Genomic DNA, 16,412 nt, shown 5'->3' with positions numbered 1-16,412 from the left:
CTGGTTGAGCTACTTGCTGGTCTGAAGCTGTACAATACATTCCTGACAAGTCAGTGGCAGCAAGATGACAAAACAAGCCCAGCCTTTAAGGCATTAGGCATTTGATTTACCTTAAAAATCCTGTTTTCTGGTTCGTCCTCTCCAACTCAGATATGTTCTCAGACAAAACGGAGTATATATAAAAATTGTGTCCAATCAAGCGTTACACTTTGGTCCATACCAGCTCCCACTCCAAATGGCATATGATGGAGGGTTTGCAGGGGCTTATAATTGAGAGGGCGGCAACAGTTTCGGAAATTCCTGCTACGTCCTAATCTGGACCCATCAAGAGTCCCAGACAGAAGTGATGTTTACCCAAGAAAGGCAAACACTTGATGAGCATTTCAAAGAGCTTCCTAAATGGCAGGAAGGGTCTGCTTTAAGCTGCACCAACAGTTTCTCTGATCACAATGGCCAACACGTGAGCAAGCCACTTGCGTAATGCTACCCTCTCATGTACTGTCATTCAGAAAGCATTACGGTACATACAGCAACTTTTATTGAGCTTCGTGCTTTGGAGTTCAAGATGTGCTCTTTGATGTTAGCCGTTATAACTGCTTCTCAACAAATTTTATGACTTTGAAGCAGTTTATCAAAGTTGTACTGAAATATTAGATAAGGCAAATTCTTTCGCTTTCTACGCTCAGCTCTCTGTTCACAATCTCAATTTGTGAATAAAAGCAAAGTCTTAAAGATCATTTTAACCTCTGTTATGAAATCATGATTATTAATTTAAAATGTTACTTACCCATCCAAATTTCTCAAAGACTTATTCTCCATTACACCAGTCCTATCTACCACAGGTGCGGCTGATCAGTCTCCCTCCCTTAAACACTCTTACTGAGAAACCTGACTTGTACAGACAGAAAAAAAGTCAACGGCACGTTTCGCTTGACATTGGCCCTGAAGCAATCCCATCAAGCGACTCATATTTCCAAACACTGCAATCAGTACAAACAAGTTAACTTTATTTTTTGCGATATAAAATGAACAGCCATTGAAATATTTACAAGACAAAACACAAACAAACAAACAAACAAAAGTGGATTACAAAGAAATGTCAAGTGGCCTAAGTGTTAGTAATGCTAACACTTAAGGTAGACACACTCAGGTATAGCAGGGTGCAAGCACCTGACACACAGGAACAGATTTCTTTTCCATTTTTGACAAGATAAGAAACTTTTTCTTTCTACAATCAATCCGCTTTGTAAAAACTGCAGGTCTGAGGTCCATTCAAGCCACAAGTGTAAATGCAACAGTGCTTCCAGCGATAAAAGCGAAGCCATATGTAATCACATGGCACAAACTTAATGTATAACTTACAGAACCTGTCTTTTATACAAAATCTATAAAAACTTGATCATGTAGACACTGGTTTAGGGACTAAGATTTAAAAGTCTTCATCTGAGTCTGAGTCCAGGTTGTAGGTTACAGGTTTCCGGGCACGTGAGGTCTTGTCCCGCGGTGCCACCGCCACAGGAGACGCTTCCTCCTGATCTGAGACCTGGAAGCTGTCGTCGTCGAGCCACTTCTTGGCTTTCTACAGGAACAGAGAAAATATTCAAGCATAACAAGATGTTAATGACTTACACTAAATACATTTTAAAAATGAAGTCTGGTGGTCCATTAACATGTGAAACCCCTTTCTGAAATTAGCATGCAGTGTAAAAACTGACCTTGCTGCCGGCAGTAGTTTTGGCCTTCAGACGTGACATGAGGTTGCCTGAGTCGCTGTCAGAGTCGTCGCTGACGGCCTGTTTCCGTTTTAGAACGGGCTTCGCCTTTGTGACTGGAGCTTTAACTTCACCCTCAGAGTCGCTGGAGTCAAATGTAGGGACCTTCTTGGCAGCCTTGCTGGACAGAGGTTTGGGCTTCGAAAAAGCATCCACGATGGACGGCTGCTTCACATCTATGAGAAATGAACAGGAACAACAAACCAAGGATGCATTTCAGTTCTTTTCTCCAACCATCATGCACTTCAATCATAAATTAACAAGAAATATTTGTAACAAACATGTAAAGTATTACTGTAATCTTTACTATTTATTGGTACCATTTGATGAAAAATAAACACAGCAACATCAGTGTGTCATAAACCACACTGAGCTGTTCCTAATTAGTGTTAACTGGCTATATACCTGCAGCCTTCTTCTTGGATGCAGCTGGTTTCTTGGCAGCAGGAGCTTTCTTAGGCGCTGCCTCTTTGGTTTTACGTTGAACTGGTGCCTTGGCTGCAGGCACCTGATCATCAGAGGGAGCTGCGAAGCACCAGAGAGCAAATAATTAGATCTCAGATAAATTAGCCCATTATTTCTCCAGCTCGTCACAGGAGCGTTACACAAAAATACTTACAGCTTGACTTGCTTTCAGCTCGTTTTACTGTGGATTTGCTCTTCGCCACTTTCTTCCTGCATAGAAGTAATGAAATAAAATTTTAAGATCAATATAAAAATTGTCTGATAAAAGCTTTGATGTTAAGGACAAAGCTTTATACATCATTGTTTTCATACTCACGTGGGCTCCGGAGCTTTAGGAGGCGGGGCTGGCGAGTCCACATCGCTGTCAGGCATGGAGCTGGGCTCTGGGGCGAAGCTCGTATCGTCATCACTGACAACAGCTTTCCGCACTGGAGCGTCCTTCTTCCCCCAGTCATCAAAATCATCTTCACTGTCGGACACACTGTACTTCACCTCAGCTTCAGAAATAGGCAACAGAAAGGTTTGATTAAGCAATGCTGCCGGGTATTCTAAGGTTTTTGTTTTTTTCAATCAAAAATTAGACTGAAAAGTTTGTTTTCCCTAGAGATATCCCATAATAGATGAGTCACTACTGCTGTAGCGAAGACCAGTTAGGGTAGAACTGAGATAAGAGAGCTAATTAGCCTTAGGAAATGCAGCTTATCAGCGTTTTAATTAAAATCCAAACATTTCTAGAGTGATTACATCTTATCTGGTGTTCTGGGTATGTATGAGCAAACAGCTGAGACGGTCCTTTCTCAGAGGAGGATGGGAAACAACTATGGATAACACCATAAGTGATGACAGAGGTCAGGATCATCTAGTAGAGTCACCTTTAGTTTTACGTCCAACCCGCTCCCTGGGGGCAACCACTTCCTCTGCCTCCATGTCACTGTCGCCGGACTGATTGTCAGACTCTTCGTCTGACCACGGGTTCTTCTTGGGCTTCTTGGAAACAGGCTTGAACTGAAGAGTGCTCTGCTTGCCGGCCTTTGATGCTGCTGCTGCAGAGAAATGTGTTTCTTAGTCATCTTTATAAAAATGCAGTAAAGCTTCATACATTTTTATTATGATGGTAAAGGTTTTTTTTTTATTTAGGTCCCTTTAACTATCCACTGTGGGAATATAGGTGCAGCTGTTGGTAAAAGGATCTTCAGACAGAACTTTTAAATGCTGGTGCAGAATTGTCATTATGTTGTTGGATATATAAACAAATTATGATGAAGCTAACAGTATCAGCATATTCTTGCCCCGGTTTTACAATCAAGCAGTATGACATGAAACCTGAGTCAGTTTGTTATCAAGGTGAAGTTGTAAAAAAATTGCTGCTGCAATTCAAAAACTGTGGGTAAATATAATAAAGCCTCATATCTGATCTCTGAATCACTGGTGGTAAAGTTTGATCTTTGTAAACAAATTCTCAAAGTGAAAGGAGGCAAATTGCAGATGATGCATTTTCACAGAGCTGCCGCTAGATGTTACTAAGGAATGATTGGTTACTGGTTTACTGTATGTAAACACAGAGGGAGCTGTGCAATTAGGCTGTAAATGATGATCTGATCGAGACTGTTGAGTTTAACAAATAATTTTACTGCACTTTTTATTTTCTTGAATGAGTGGAAGGTACGTTTAATTTGAGCTATGAATATGTCTTAGTGAATATACTAAGAACAGAACTCATAATCAACTCAAGTTTGGTCAATTATTGTTTTCATTTACCTTTTTCCTTCGCCTGGGTTTTAGTTTTCTTGCTCAGTCGTGCAGCCAAGCCAATCTCCTCACTCGGCTCAGCGTTCTCTGCATCTTCTCCAAACTCCATCTTCATCACCACATCTTCACTCTACAATTACAGAAATAAGGTCAAGGTAAATGTTATTTCATTTTGGCAGAGTACTGTACCAAAAATAGTTCAAGATGCAATTTAAATTTCATAAAAAGACATACCTTGACTTTTCTGCCCCTCTTGCCTTCTCCTTTCTTGATATCAGCCTTCCTGTTAGCTTCAGCTTTCATGGTGCTGGTAACGCGTGGGATAACGCGGCGACCCTGTGGCGTTGGCATAGTCTCCTGCTTCACCTTCACCGCTTTGCCTTTACCAGCGCCCTTTTTAATGACAGGCATGGCGGCACTCTCCTTTTCTTTTGCCTCACATCTCTGAGCACAAGAAGGAACAAGATATAGTCAGTGACTTTATGTGACTGAAGAGGTGCACTTATGACTGGATGTATAAAAACTAAAAAAAAAAAACAATTAGACAACGAGCCAGTACCTCCAGTTCCTCAGAGAAAGCAGCAAGGTCTTCCTTCCACATGTCTGTCGGACTCTTCTTCTTCAGGGCGTTCAGCTCTGTAATCTATAGAACAGCAGTCAGGTCAGAAATTGACAAAGTTTGCATGAGACAGACCAAATTAAATGTAAACTTTGATTTTTTTTTTAAGGCTGAACATCCCACCTTAGCATCCCTCTGTTTGCACAACTCCTCTTTCTTCTCTTTGGTCAAGAACCACATGGGCATGCTCAGCAGGTAGTTGTAGTCTGGCCCGCTGGTGTCTTCCTTCTCCGCTTCTCCCTCATCTTCCTCCTCCATCTGCTCCTCATTCTAAAACCATGAACACAAATATGTGAAGCCATTCGCTCAGGTGTAGATGATTATTTAGTATTCCTCACTGATGTAGAAACGTGTCCTACCTTCTCTTGAGCCTGTTTCCAAGCCTTGACTGGGTCAGAGTCGTAGCCCATCTCCTGCAGCATGCGAATCAGCTCCTTCTTTGGCTTGTTCTCTGCAAGCACATGGACAGAATTAATACTTTTAATAAAATCCCAAAACATTTTAGGTCTGCTCAATTATGCCTAAAACTTGGACTGTAGGATTGCCCACTTCTAGTAAGAAGTCATATAAAAAATACAAATGTTTCATTATTTGCATGTCTTTTAAATGAAATTACACAAGCTACTAACCAATGACCAAGGTGCCCTGGATTTTCTCCAGGATGAAGCGGGCCTGGTTGGTCAGTTTAGCGCTCTCTGCCCCGAGCATGCCGGCCAACCAGTCCTTTCTCAGCACATAGTACTTCATCCTCAACTCGAAGAAGTCCTTGAGAATATCCTGCACGGACTCGTACTTCTTCAGGCTGCCCACATGGTCGAACAGAACCTAAATAGGGAAAACAAACAGGTTAAGCTTTTCAGAAATGCGTGAGATTTTATAGCAAGCATCCAGAAGACTTGATTCATCCTCTGTCGCTGCAACATTACATGTGTGCAGCCATTACCATAGAGTTGCAGGTGAGGGGGCTCTGAAGCTTGAAGACCTTATGGAGGCCGGCAGCCTCCACCTCCCGCAGCTTCTCTTCTGTCATCTTGACCACAAAACGCACAGTGGTGTCTGTGTGGTATTCCTTGAAGTCGGTGATCAGAGAAGGGACCTTCTCTGTGCCGTTCAACATTGGTTCCAGCACGTTTTCCTTGTAGGTCTAGACCACAGAGAAAAACATGGAATGACACGTAGAGGCAATCAAAGTGGTCTCTAAAGCAATAAATGAAAAATAACTAATTTCATTTGATTCTATGTCATAGACCGCATCAATGTACATGGTGAAACATCCTGAATGGGGTTTCTGTTATCCAATAATTTACTGTTGTTTTTATTTTTAACTACGAAAATCTGTCCAACATATTTAAATCTCTCCAGTCATAAAGTTTTATATGTGATGTGATTACATTTAAAGTCAATGCGAAGTGTATTCACACAAATAAAGGTCACACGTGATTGAGCTCTAGAGGAGAGAGCCTGGCGCAGTGCCGGGGCTTCTGGAGGAATAAACACCCTCAGTCACGTCTGATTCTGCTCTGCTCTGATTTGGAGCGGTTTCCAGCAGGAGAAGAGCTCAGATGTTTGATTTTTTGTATTTTTTTACTTTTGGGATTAAAAAAGGATTTATCGTCTCTCAACCCGTCTGCAATCGCAAGCTTCCATCATCTGCTGTAATGTGCCGTTTCTCTTCATCCTTGTTGACTGCTGACTGGAGGGGAAATGTATTTTACTCCACTCATGTATTGAGGCAAGAGGTAAAAAGAAGAGACTGGAAGGAGATGAATGGAGTCTCTATTGAGTTCTGAGTTCAGTCAGAGGCTTAACTGATCACTTGGAACAAGCCAGCGTTGGAATGAGAGAGAGTATTTTCTGAGGTTTGGGGAAGGCTTAGGTGCACATATTAGGTGGGGGTTTCAGGTCCTCCACTAAAACTCATTATTATTACCATATCTGTGTACAAAGAGTTTGAAACACTAAAGCAGATAAGGAATAAATAATACCCAAATAGCTCAATGATAAAGCTTGCTAAAGAAGTCCACTGGGGAACCACTACAGCCATTGGCCGCGTTTCCCAGATTCGATCGTTCTTAAGGACTTAAGAAGGCTCTTAAGAAGGGTTCGGCTAAGAAGGAGCGCTAAGATACGGGTGTTTCCCAGATGCGTTCTTAACTGCCTTCTTAGGAGAACCTTAAGATCAAGCCAAAGAAGCTTCTTAAGAAGCTCTTAGTGGGAGCTGTCCACCGCGGTGCTGCTGTGCTGAATCAATCGATGCCAGGCAGATCGATCACCCACCTCTTTATCAGCGCATAAGTGTGTGTGTGTGTGTGTGTGTGTGTGTGTGTGTGTGTGTGCGCTGTCAGACCGGGCTGTCCAGGCAAAGAGATCCAACGGCCGTTGGATCTCCGCACAGGGCAGCCGGTACTTTGCCTGGACAGCCCGGTCTGACAGCACGTCCAGTGGGGAGAAGTGCTGACGCACGTATGCATTTATGTAAACCGTCTAGCTTCGCGCACGGCGACGCTGTTGGTTCGCAGCGAGAATGTGCTGTATTGCAGCCGTGGTTTCTCACACGCGCGGACTTTGGCAACGCATTTATATACTGTAGAGTAGCAGGTGAAGCCTCTCTGGATGAGGTTCAGCTTAGTTTAATACATCTGTTCCCTTGATATCTGTGAAATGCCACAGGGTTGTTGTTTTTTTATGTGTAGTACTATAAACTCATATATGCAGATGTTGTGGAAAACTTAAACGTGTAATTCAATAAAAAGGTTTTTTTTTCATCTACCATTTTCTATTTTTTTTTCTTGCGCCAGTGGTCCGCAGCTATGAGCGCATTTCAACATTGAGCATTGTTTTATTATTTCGCAAAGTGGAGGATATAAATTTCCCTGACGCGGCTTGATCACTGAGCATTTGGTCGCTAAGAAGGCTGTTAAGAGTGGGTCAGCTCGATCTTACATTTCCTTCTTAGTGAAAGATCTTCTTAAGCTAAGAGCGACTCTGGGAAACACATCCTTCTTTCACAGCGTTCTTAAGAGCGCTCCTAAGAAGATCTTAGCACTTAAGAGCTTCTTAACGAATCTGGGAAACGTGGCCATTATAGGTGCCTAAGCGTTATAATAGCAGGGAAAACCCTAATGTCTCATTCACAGGTTGTCAAATACCAACACAGTTTGTGACACACAGCATTGGTGGCCTTCATCATCTGTTTATATGCTCAATAAACAGATAATATTTGACCTGAATTTCTCTCAATTGCTGCGGGACGTGAAATCTACCAGGACATGTGGACCAGCACTAATTTCTAGAAACAGAAACAGTTCCTGAATACATCAAGGAACAAGGTCAAAGCTTCAACAACTAACCTGCGTCCAGGCTTTGACAGGCAGTTCAGAGATCTCAATGGTGGTGGAATCAATAATGGCCACCTCTCCGCTGTTCATGAACTGGTTTTCCATCACCTTCTCAATTGTGCCTCTGAAGCCTTTGTAGTTTGGAAGCTAGGGAAGAAAAAGGTAAATTATCCTTATAATCCTATTTGTTCACCAGAAGACACAGGATAAGCAACAACAGCCATTCCCTGTCCTCACCATGGGCAGAGGCTCATCGCCATTGAGCATGAGGTGGATGTTGTTGATGATCTCTCGGATGTCGTAGTTGGGGATCTTGCTGGCCCAGCCTGTGCCAATGCCCTCGGCACCATTTACCAACACAGTGGGGATGATGGGCATGTACCACTCCGGCTCTACGCGCTGGTTGTCATCAAAGTTGTACTTGAGCAGGTTGTCATCCACTCCTGGGAAAACAAGGCGGGCAAGCGGGCTGGAAGGACAGAAAGTCGGGAGTTTTGGAGTTAATCACTTAATAGGTAAACCATGAAATCAACTCCACACATCCTTATCTTAGCAAACGTGTGCAGGAGGCCTGCAGCTTCAGATTATGTGGAGTTTGTAAGGAGGCTGCTGACCTGAGCATGGTGAAGATGTATCGAGGGCTGGCAGAGTCTTTGCCACCATGCAACCTGGTTCCAAACTGACCCAGAGGCTGCAACAGGTTCAGGTTGTTGCTTCCCACAAAGTTCTGGGCCAAACCAACAATGGTCATCATCAGGGAAACCTGAAAAATGAAGAGTTGAGGAAAGTTATTCAACCGTATTATCAAAATGATAAATATAAGAAACACAGTAAGATTCTTAGAATGTGTACAATCAGCTCATTTAAGTGTAATGTCATCTCACCTCTCCGTGGTGGTAGGCCGACATCTCAGCCACCGAGCCAGCCAACTGGGCCACCTTCACCTCCCGCTTGTCATTCCTCTTGAAGCAACAGAACAGCACCTTCCTCTGGCCTGGTTTCAGACCTGATATACACATAAAGACAGACGCATATTAGACCGCTATTACACCTAATAATAGTATTTTTTAAAGCTTCAATTTCATTTCACATACCATCCACCAGGCAGGGGATGGACCTCTCATTGTCAGAGTTAGAGAAAAGTACCAGCTCCTTGTTGACAAAGTCGTTATAGGAGAGGAACTTGGTGGCCTGACCGTAGAGGTAGTCCTGTAAAGACAGCAAAGACGCTGTGAAACTACAGAAAACAGCAATAAAGTACATGTAGTTTTTTTTCATTTTTAAGATTTTACCTCAGGCAGGTTGTGCTCCCTGCGCTGGCGCCTGTTGACCATGAAATTGGTCAGCCATTCTTTCCGCTCTTCCACTTTCTTCTTGCTAAAGGCCTGGGCAAAAACAAAAGAATATGCAAGACTCAGATGTTAGCACTACAACTACTGATTGTATTGTAAGACATTTTGAAATAGCTTATAATGTTATATAATTACAAGGGTGATAGCTTCATCGTCTTCAGGTCCAGAGTACTTGAATGGGATACGGTGTTTCTGCATATCAGAGAAGTACTCCTTGGCTTCCTGCGACGTGCTGGTTCCCAAACCTGAATGGATGAAGACCGCAAAGAAAGAGAACCTATTAGATATAGCACTATAAAGACAGGCGAGATTACAACCAGCAACAGGCCAGGTATGGAGGGATGCTTACTTGTCATCTTCACTACCACACAGGGGTTTATAACAAACCTTTGTAGTATTTGATTTTCCAAGATTTGTGGTTGGGCTGGCTTTCCTTCCATGCACTGAATTCAGGGATGCTGTAGAAAGACAGCTGAGTTTTCTTGTGAGATGCCTAAAAAGAAGGAAATAAAACAAGTCTGAATCACTTCATGTTATCTCACTGTCTTTTAAATGGTTAACATATTGAAAATTAGCACAATAAAGATAGATTATGAACATCTTCAAAGAGAAATCAGGTCTGATTTTCATTTAAATGGTTGAATTGTTGACTAAAAGCAGTCAATAGCAGCTTTTCCATAAAACTACATTCAGTTCTAGGATTCGACACCAGATGGCAGTGTTGTTGCAAATTCAAGTAGCATGTTTGGATCTCTATCAGGGCTAGAAAATCAACTCAACAAGATGTACAGAATGAGATCTACCAAGGCTCCATCTGAGTTGCTCCAAGTGAAATGACTCAGGCAATCATAGTGACAGTAATGAGAATATTTACCTTGATGATGGGGGTGATGAACTCTTCCAGGAAGTTGTGGCGCAGCAACGACGGCCAGTTATGGTGGATGAAGTTGATCAGCAGGCCCTTAATGTGGGAGCCATCTTGATCCTGTCGCAATCACAGGAATACAGTAGATACCAGTCATTTTAATGTTAAGAAATCTGTAAAGCTAATTTGAACTTATACATGCAGCCCTATAGACATAAATTAAGTTTAAAATGATGAATACAAATTGGATACACAAAAAAACAAAGTAAAACAGAAATCTTCAATGAAACAGTTGGTGCACCTGATCTGTCATGATCATGATCTTGCCGTAACGCAGACTCTTGAGGGATTCTGGGTCGCTGTAGTTCTTCTTGTACTGAAGGCCGAGGATCTTAATGATGTTGTTGATTTCAGCATTCTCCATAATCTAATGAGGAAGACCAAAAACTCACTCTCAGCTGTTTGGTAAACTACATCACAGACAGATCTGTGTCCATACAAGACAAATACAATAATACAAAACTAGATACATGACCCCCCTGGCACCCACCACTGAGACATATGTATCTGCAGAACCACAATGCTGTTGGGTCTGACCTGTTTGAGTGAGGCCTCCCGCACGTTGAGCATTTTTCCTCTGAGGGGGAAGACTCCATAGCGGTCCCTGCCGACCACACCCAGCCCAGACACAGCAAGTGTCTTGGCTGAGTCTCCCTCAGTGAGAATCAGTGTGCAGCCAATGGAGTTCTTCCCACCTGCAAGAGAACATGGTTACTGCGTGAGCTCATTTTCATTCTCACAAGGCTAGACTAATAAAAAAAAGAAAAGAGTGTGGTGTACAATACCTGCATCGTTGGCATCATCCAGTTTGGGCACCCCTTTGATTTTTGTGTGTTTGACAGCCGAGCATTTCTTGTTGAGCTGAGTCTGAGCCTTGAACTTCACCCAGTTCATGATACTTTCCACAATCCCACAGGAGTTGGCCTATGAGGAACAGAAACGAGGGGAATTAGTGAAAACAAATTTTATTACACTTTTAAAAAAGGCAAGAATGCATGCCAGTAGTATTTTCATCAGCACCTGTTTAATGAACTTGTCTCCTAGAGAACAAGTGGACCCAAAGCTCTTGTGCTGCAGCGTCATGTTCTCTTTGGTCTGAGAGTCAAAGGTGGGGTTCTCAATCAAGGAGTTGACAAACAGCCACATGTGGTTTTTCACCTGGATGGAAAGGAAGTGGATTATATTCAGTTATTCAATTTGTTAACAGCAAATCTTTTCCACTCAGATACTCGGGAGGAATTATGATGTGAAGGTACACTAAGATGACTGTACCTGGAAAGGCTTGACGGCCACCCCAGCTTTATTCTTCTTCTTCACCACTTCGATGAGCTTGGCAACGACCTGGTCAGCCACATAGTCCACGTGCCTCCCTCCCTGAGGTCCAGGGGACAAACATAACATCCCATTTACAGAATAAATGTCATAAGTCTTAATCGTTGTGACACAAAGTGGCTGGGAGCGCAGCCAAGCATGTACTTAGCTGACAAAAGGGTCCTAGCCTACAGGTTCAATCTACCTTAAGATGCTTCATAGCTGCTCTAAGATGAAAATTCAAACAGGGCTGCTAAAAGATGATTGAAATTGGCATTCAGTATTCTAACAGCTCACACTTAAAAAATTAAATAATGGGTTCGGCATAGTCATCAAAACCCACATTCAATCACTGTTACACAAATATGTACTGCATACATACAATGAATGCATTACAAAAGTTCTGATTCGCTGTGAAATTACCTTGGTTGTAGCAATACTGTTGACAAAGCTGACTTGCTGGAAACCCTTCTCGCTCATGGTGAGGCAGACCTCCCAGCGCTCGTTGACGATCTCGTGGACCACGGTGAGTGTATTGCCGACCTCGTCCACCTTGTCCTTCACATACATGTCCACGTAGCTACGGAAACCTGAAACCTGGAGTACAACAGCGGTTGTCTTAGTCTTAATCGTATGATTTTATTCCTGTTCGTACCATTTAGAAACCTAACTCCTACATCAAAGCTATGTAAAAGTAAAAGATATTTTAAAAAGGCTTTGAAAAATGTCATAATAATATGTTGGAGCTTAATTACTAGGATAAAAAAACAGGTTTCTAATTAATCAAAATGGTTTAACTTTCAAAACCGTCTTTATAAGGCAGAGTTCACCCTGAAACTTAATTTAGCTTTAAAAATTAGACTAAACTAATTTAGCGAGAGAAAGTTAAAAGATAGGTGACTGTCAGGCAGAAGTGATGGACAGTAAAGTGAAATGACATGATAACGTACTGGCAGCCTCTTGCCGTTGAAGAACACACGGACACCTTTGGACGCTCCAGCGATGTCATAGGCCCTCCTGGTCATCAGAGCCACTGTGTCTTTGTCCAGTATGCTCATTTTAAACTTGGGCAGATCTGGCCTGAAGGTGATGCAAGTGTATTCCTCTCCGTCAAAAGATTTGAGGTTAGCATCCCCTGTCCTGCCCATGTTGTCGTACCAAGTCTGTGAAAAACACAGACAGACATATTATAAAACATTTCCCCTTACTTAAGTAACAATGACGGCAAAAGAGCAAATTTGGTTGAGCCTCCATCCTACCTGCTTGAAGGTCTTCTTTGATTCTTTACAGGCAGTCTCTACAGTGAACTTTGTGCTAAAGATGTTGCAAAGCTTAGCACCATATCCATTGCGTCCACCTGAAGAACAATATTGGTATGAATACGTAGGTTAGGATATTAGAAAAGTAACAGTCTACTGATTTAACACCAAACGTGACTGTAGCTTGTTTATAAACAGCCTTTGTGTGGCTTCAATTTATATTTTTGCTCAACCTGAGTCTTATGTTCACAGTTATATGCAATTATTTAATTTAAATGAGTAAACTCACCGGTCACTTTCTTCTGTTCGTCATCGTAGTTACTGGAGGTGAGGAGCTGTCCGAAGATGAGAGCAGGCACATAGACCTTCTCCACCTTATGCTCCACCACAGGGATACCCTTCCCGTTATTCCATACACTGATGGTGTTGTTTTCACTGAAAGGAAAAAAGTAGACATGCATTTCATGATGTGCGTCTGCAAATTGACACTGTGGGAGGATCATAAGACATTTGAGATCTTATATAGTTGTGCAGTATTAATTATTACTCACACATCAATGCTGATTTTGATGCAGTTCATGTTCTTATCCCTCTGCTTATTGTCAGCTGCATTTACTGTAGAGAGAATAAAACAAATATTGCTTGAATAAAGTAGGCCCGACATAGGACAACCAACATGTTGTCTATATACGTAATACACCATCTACAATTATGAGCCATTTACTCACCAAGGATTTCATCAAAAATCTTGTAAAGCCCTGGCACAAATGTCACATCACGGCAGTTCAGTCCAACATCCTCATCATACACCCACATTTGCTAAAAGAAAGAAGTCAATCAATGATTCCAAAGATCATGCATAAATTTGTATAATTTGAACCATTAACGCTTTATTCCTCAAATCAATATTCTGCAACTCTGCAGTGAGAACAATATTCTCTCCAAAAATATCAAAAATTTACATAGGACTTAAATCAATTGTTTCATCAGAGAATTCTTAAATTTCAAAGACCTTGCTTTGTGACTTCTTACCTGGGTGACAGGCTCTACAGAGCCTATGTAGGAGTCAGGTCGGAGCAAAATGTGCTCCAACTGCGTCTTCTTTTGGTAGATCCTCTCCACCGACAGCCGCTTCGGATCTTTCTTCGTCTTTTCCACCGGCTTGTTTTCAAAGAAGGTCTGTCGAGTACGACACACAGTTATTATCTTTAATGTGCATTTTCTTGTATTGCTGTCTAAACTGTAGGGCTACACCAAAAAGAACTAGAAAAAAAACAAAAAACAAAACAAATGAGGGACAAGTAGTATGTTTATCTGGGGCATGTGGGACATGTTACCGATGCTGAGAGGTAGTCTGAAATTTGATATAATGTCCAGTAAACTATTTCTTTTCTGCCCCTTACCTTGCAACATACAGTATACTTGGCCCTTTGGTTGATTCAGTAGTATGCTGCTTTTGCACGACCACATGACTTTTTTGCACAGTGTATTCAGACTTCTGTTACCAGTCCTAGTTTCCATCATATTCTACCCAAATCTGGTTGGTAGTAGCGTAGGCAGCAAAGATTGTGACAGGTTCACCTGTACTTTAACCCACATTTATGCAGTTTTATCAACATAAAACAAAACACATCCTCATGATGACAGCCTTCCCCGTTTTCTCTTTACAGTGTTTTGAATTAAAGGCAGATTTTAGGAAAGCTGTCAATTTTTTTTCAGGTTCTATTTGTGCTGCAGGTAATCTCCAAACAATAACCAACAGCACCTGCAATGCCACTTGTTCAAACAACTGCACATTGTTGAAATTACTTCAATCTTGATAGGATAAAACAATGGACAAAAAAATGGACTCATAACTACTAAAGAATTTAAATCATTAGTGTACACTGCAGAGTCTACAAAAAGAAAACATCTCCTGGGAGTTCCTGAGACGTGATTTCACCATGTGGCTTAAGGACAATTCAGAGGGGAAGCTGTTGGAAACAGTGTTTGCTGGCATGCACTTAACTGTTCTGCCTTTTTCTACTTACAAACTTCAGACAACATCATTAAAAATGTTCATGTCACATTTTGAGAGAAGTTACAGTTTGTGCAGGCTAAGCAGTTAAATCCAAGTTTACACTGATTCTAGCTTAATATAAGTTAATATTATTACGGAGTGTGCACCGCCATGTTGTGATGTCAACGTTATTTCTTAAGCGGTATATGAAAGGATGTGTCGGTACGTTAACGTTAGCTAACTAGCTAAACGGACCGTAGCATTAACACGGTTTCTGAAGATGCATTGGCCCACATCAGATTTGTAGTTTGGACATGTGTCTGGGAGGTGAGTTGTTACGTTTCTGACGGATCACTTGACCATTGCACTTTGCATGACACATTTAACACCACTCTCATTACGTTAAATAAGTTGATAGACGATGTGAGCTAGCTAACATAAACCGTTGCTAAGTTTCAATGTGACGCTAGCTAACATTAGCACTGTCTGCAAATAGCGAACATCAAAGTGACAGTAATGTTACCTTCAGTGGTTCAGCCATTCTTCTTATATTTATTACTAAGCCCTGGCGCTTAATTTATAGACTAAGCTTATAACTAACGCTAGCTGATAAACCCTCGGCTAACTCCTAACAATAACTGCTGCCTGGCTTCACTGTAGTCGCCGAGTGAATCAAAAGCCCGGTTAGAACATTCAAAACTTGGAGGAAACTTCTCGCGCCAGCTTCATTGACCAATCAAACGACGGGGCTTCTGACGTGTTCCGCCAATGAGGAAGTTAAAGGCGTCTTTTTTCAAAGAGAGAACCAATCATCCACTTCTTAAGAGGCATGAGCCCGCCCACGATGTGTCTAACGGCCAATCAGCTTCCCAACATGGACAATAATAGAATACGTGCTGTAAAGACATTTTCAGGAGTTTATTTATCATTGACACACAATCATCTAACAACAAGAGAAGAGACGAACAGTGGAACTAAGTATTTTGTCATGGTTGTCATTAAAACTGTCTATTCAACTCTGATTTGACAATAATCGGCCTATATGGAAATAAACATTATGTTTGTAAACACTTTATTCATTAATTGAATGACTGAGTGATTCTTATTTGTCCTGGATCATAGAAACCCTGCTCATATGGGCCTGTCACAGCTAACACATAGCACTTATTTCATTTACAGTGGGGTGACTGAGTGTAAAAGATCAGTTGTTTTATCGTTATGGCTGTACTGCAGCACACTGGGAATAAATACTAGACATATTGATATGATATTGGCATGGAGGTATGGGAGATGATTATTTGGTGAGTAGTGTCACAATCATAGCCCATTTATCCCATGGGTGCTTTATAAAAACACTTTCACACAGTTCACAGGATATTGATGTAAACAACCATTAAATCTGAAGGTCAGCACTAACATCATTGCATTGTTTCATTTTCACTGTATGTGCTGTACATAGTCTACACAGTGTGTGGCCACATAGTTTAGAAATGTACATGAAAAAACAGCCCTTGTTTGTCTTTCAGATGCTTTACCTCGGTACTGGTAAATAGTATATACACTTTCATTAATGAGCTTTTATGTCTCATCAAATCACTGACTAGATTGTACCACGTGCTAATA

At 41.6% G+C, this 16,412-nt stretch overlaps 2 protein-coding genes across 3 annotated transcripts in view; one reads left to right on the top strand and one right to left on the bottom strand.

Annotated features, from left to right (window-relative positions):
* Positions 1-985: 985 nt before the first annotated feature.
* top2a (DNA topoisomerase II alpha) lies at positions 986-15,479 on the bottom strand. Of its 2 annotated transcripts, none has more exons than XM_084342612.1 (35): positions 15,313-15,479; positions 13,823-13,969; positions 13,519-13,609; positions 13,342-13,405; positions 13,080-13,225; positions 12,791-12,888; positions 12,482-12,694; positions 11,955-12,128; positions 11,493-11,594; positions 11,241-11,378; positions 11,006-11,144; positions 10,758-10,915; positions 10,462-10,587; positions 10,170-10,280; positions 9,683-9,788; positions 9,431-9,540; positions 9,236-9,328; positions 9,038-9,152; positions 8,828-8,949; positions 8,558-8,706; positions 8,181-8,412; positions 7,956-8,090; positions 5,549-5,749; positions 5,235-5,430; positions 4,965-5,056; positions 4,729-4,875; positions 4,546-4,629; positions 4,221-4,430; positions 3,996-4,116; positions 3,110-3,280; positions 2,554-2,734; positions 2,392-2,447; positions 2,178-2,297; positions 1,716-1,948; positions 986-1,579 (listed from the first exon to the last, which is right to left on the bottom strand). In XM_084342612.1, the coding sequence occupies exons 1-35, from the start codon at positions 15,328-15,330 to the stop codon at positions 1,430-1,432; spliced, it is 4,749 nt and encodes a 1,582-aa protein (XP_084198738.1). In that variant the 5' UTR covers positions 15,331-15,479; the 3' UTR covers positions 986-1,429. The 2 variants fall into 2 exon arrangements, with proteins under 2 accessions (XP_084198738.1, XP_084198739.1); XM_084342613.1 differs by having other exon boundaries at positions 3,110-3,277.
* The window catches only part of lrrc3ca (leucine rich repeat containing 3Ca), a 16,306-nt gene continuing 14,822 nt past the window's right edge, over positions 14,929-16,412 (top strand). The window contains exon 1 of the mRNA XM_084342616.1: positions 14,929-15,116. The gene's annotated coding sequence lies outside the window, so the exon portion shown is untranslated. The remainder of the gene's footprint in view (positions 15,117-16,412) is intronic.

The sequence above is a fragment of the Pagrus pagrus genome (assembly GCF_965226575.1).
Source record: "Pagrus pagrus genome assembly, chromosome: 21".
NCBI classification, from domain to species: Eukaryota; Metazoa; Chordata; class Actinopteri; order Spariformes; family Sparidae; genus Pagrus; species Pagrus pagrus.
Note: the sequence above shows the minus strand (reverse complement) of the source record. Positions and strands in the feature narration are given on the sequence as shown.

Coding starts and splice junctions, on each gene's coding strand:
- top2a (XM_084342612.1), bottom strand. Junction 4,431..4,545: donor CTTTCTCTGAGGAACTGGAG/GTACTGGCTCGT, acceptor TCTTGTGCTCAG/AGATGTGAGGCAAAAGAAAA. Junction 1,580..1,715: donor AAACTACTGCCGGCAGCAAG/GTCAGTTTTTAC, acceptor CTGTTCCTGTAG/AAAGCCAAGAAGTGGCTCGA.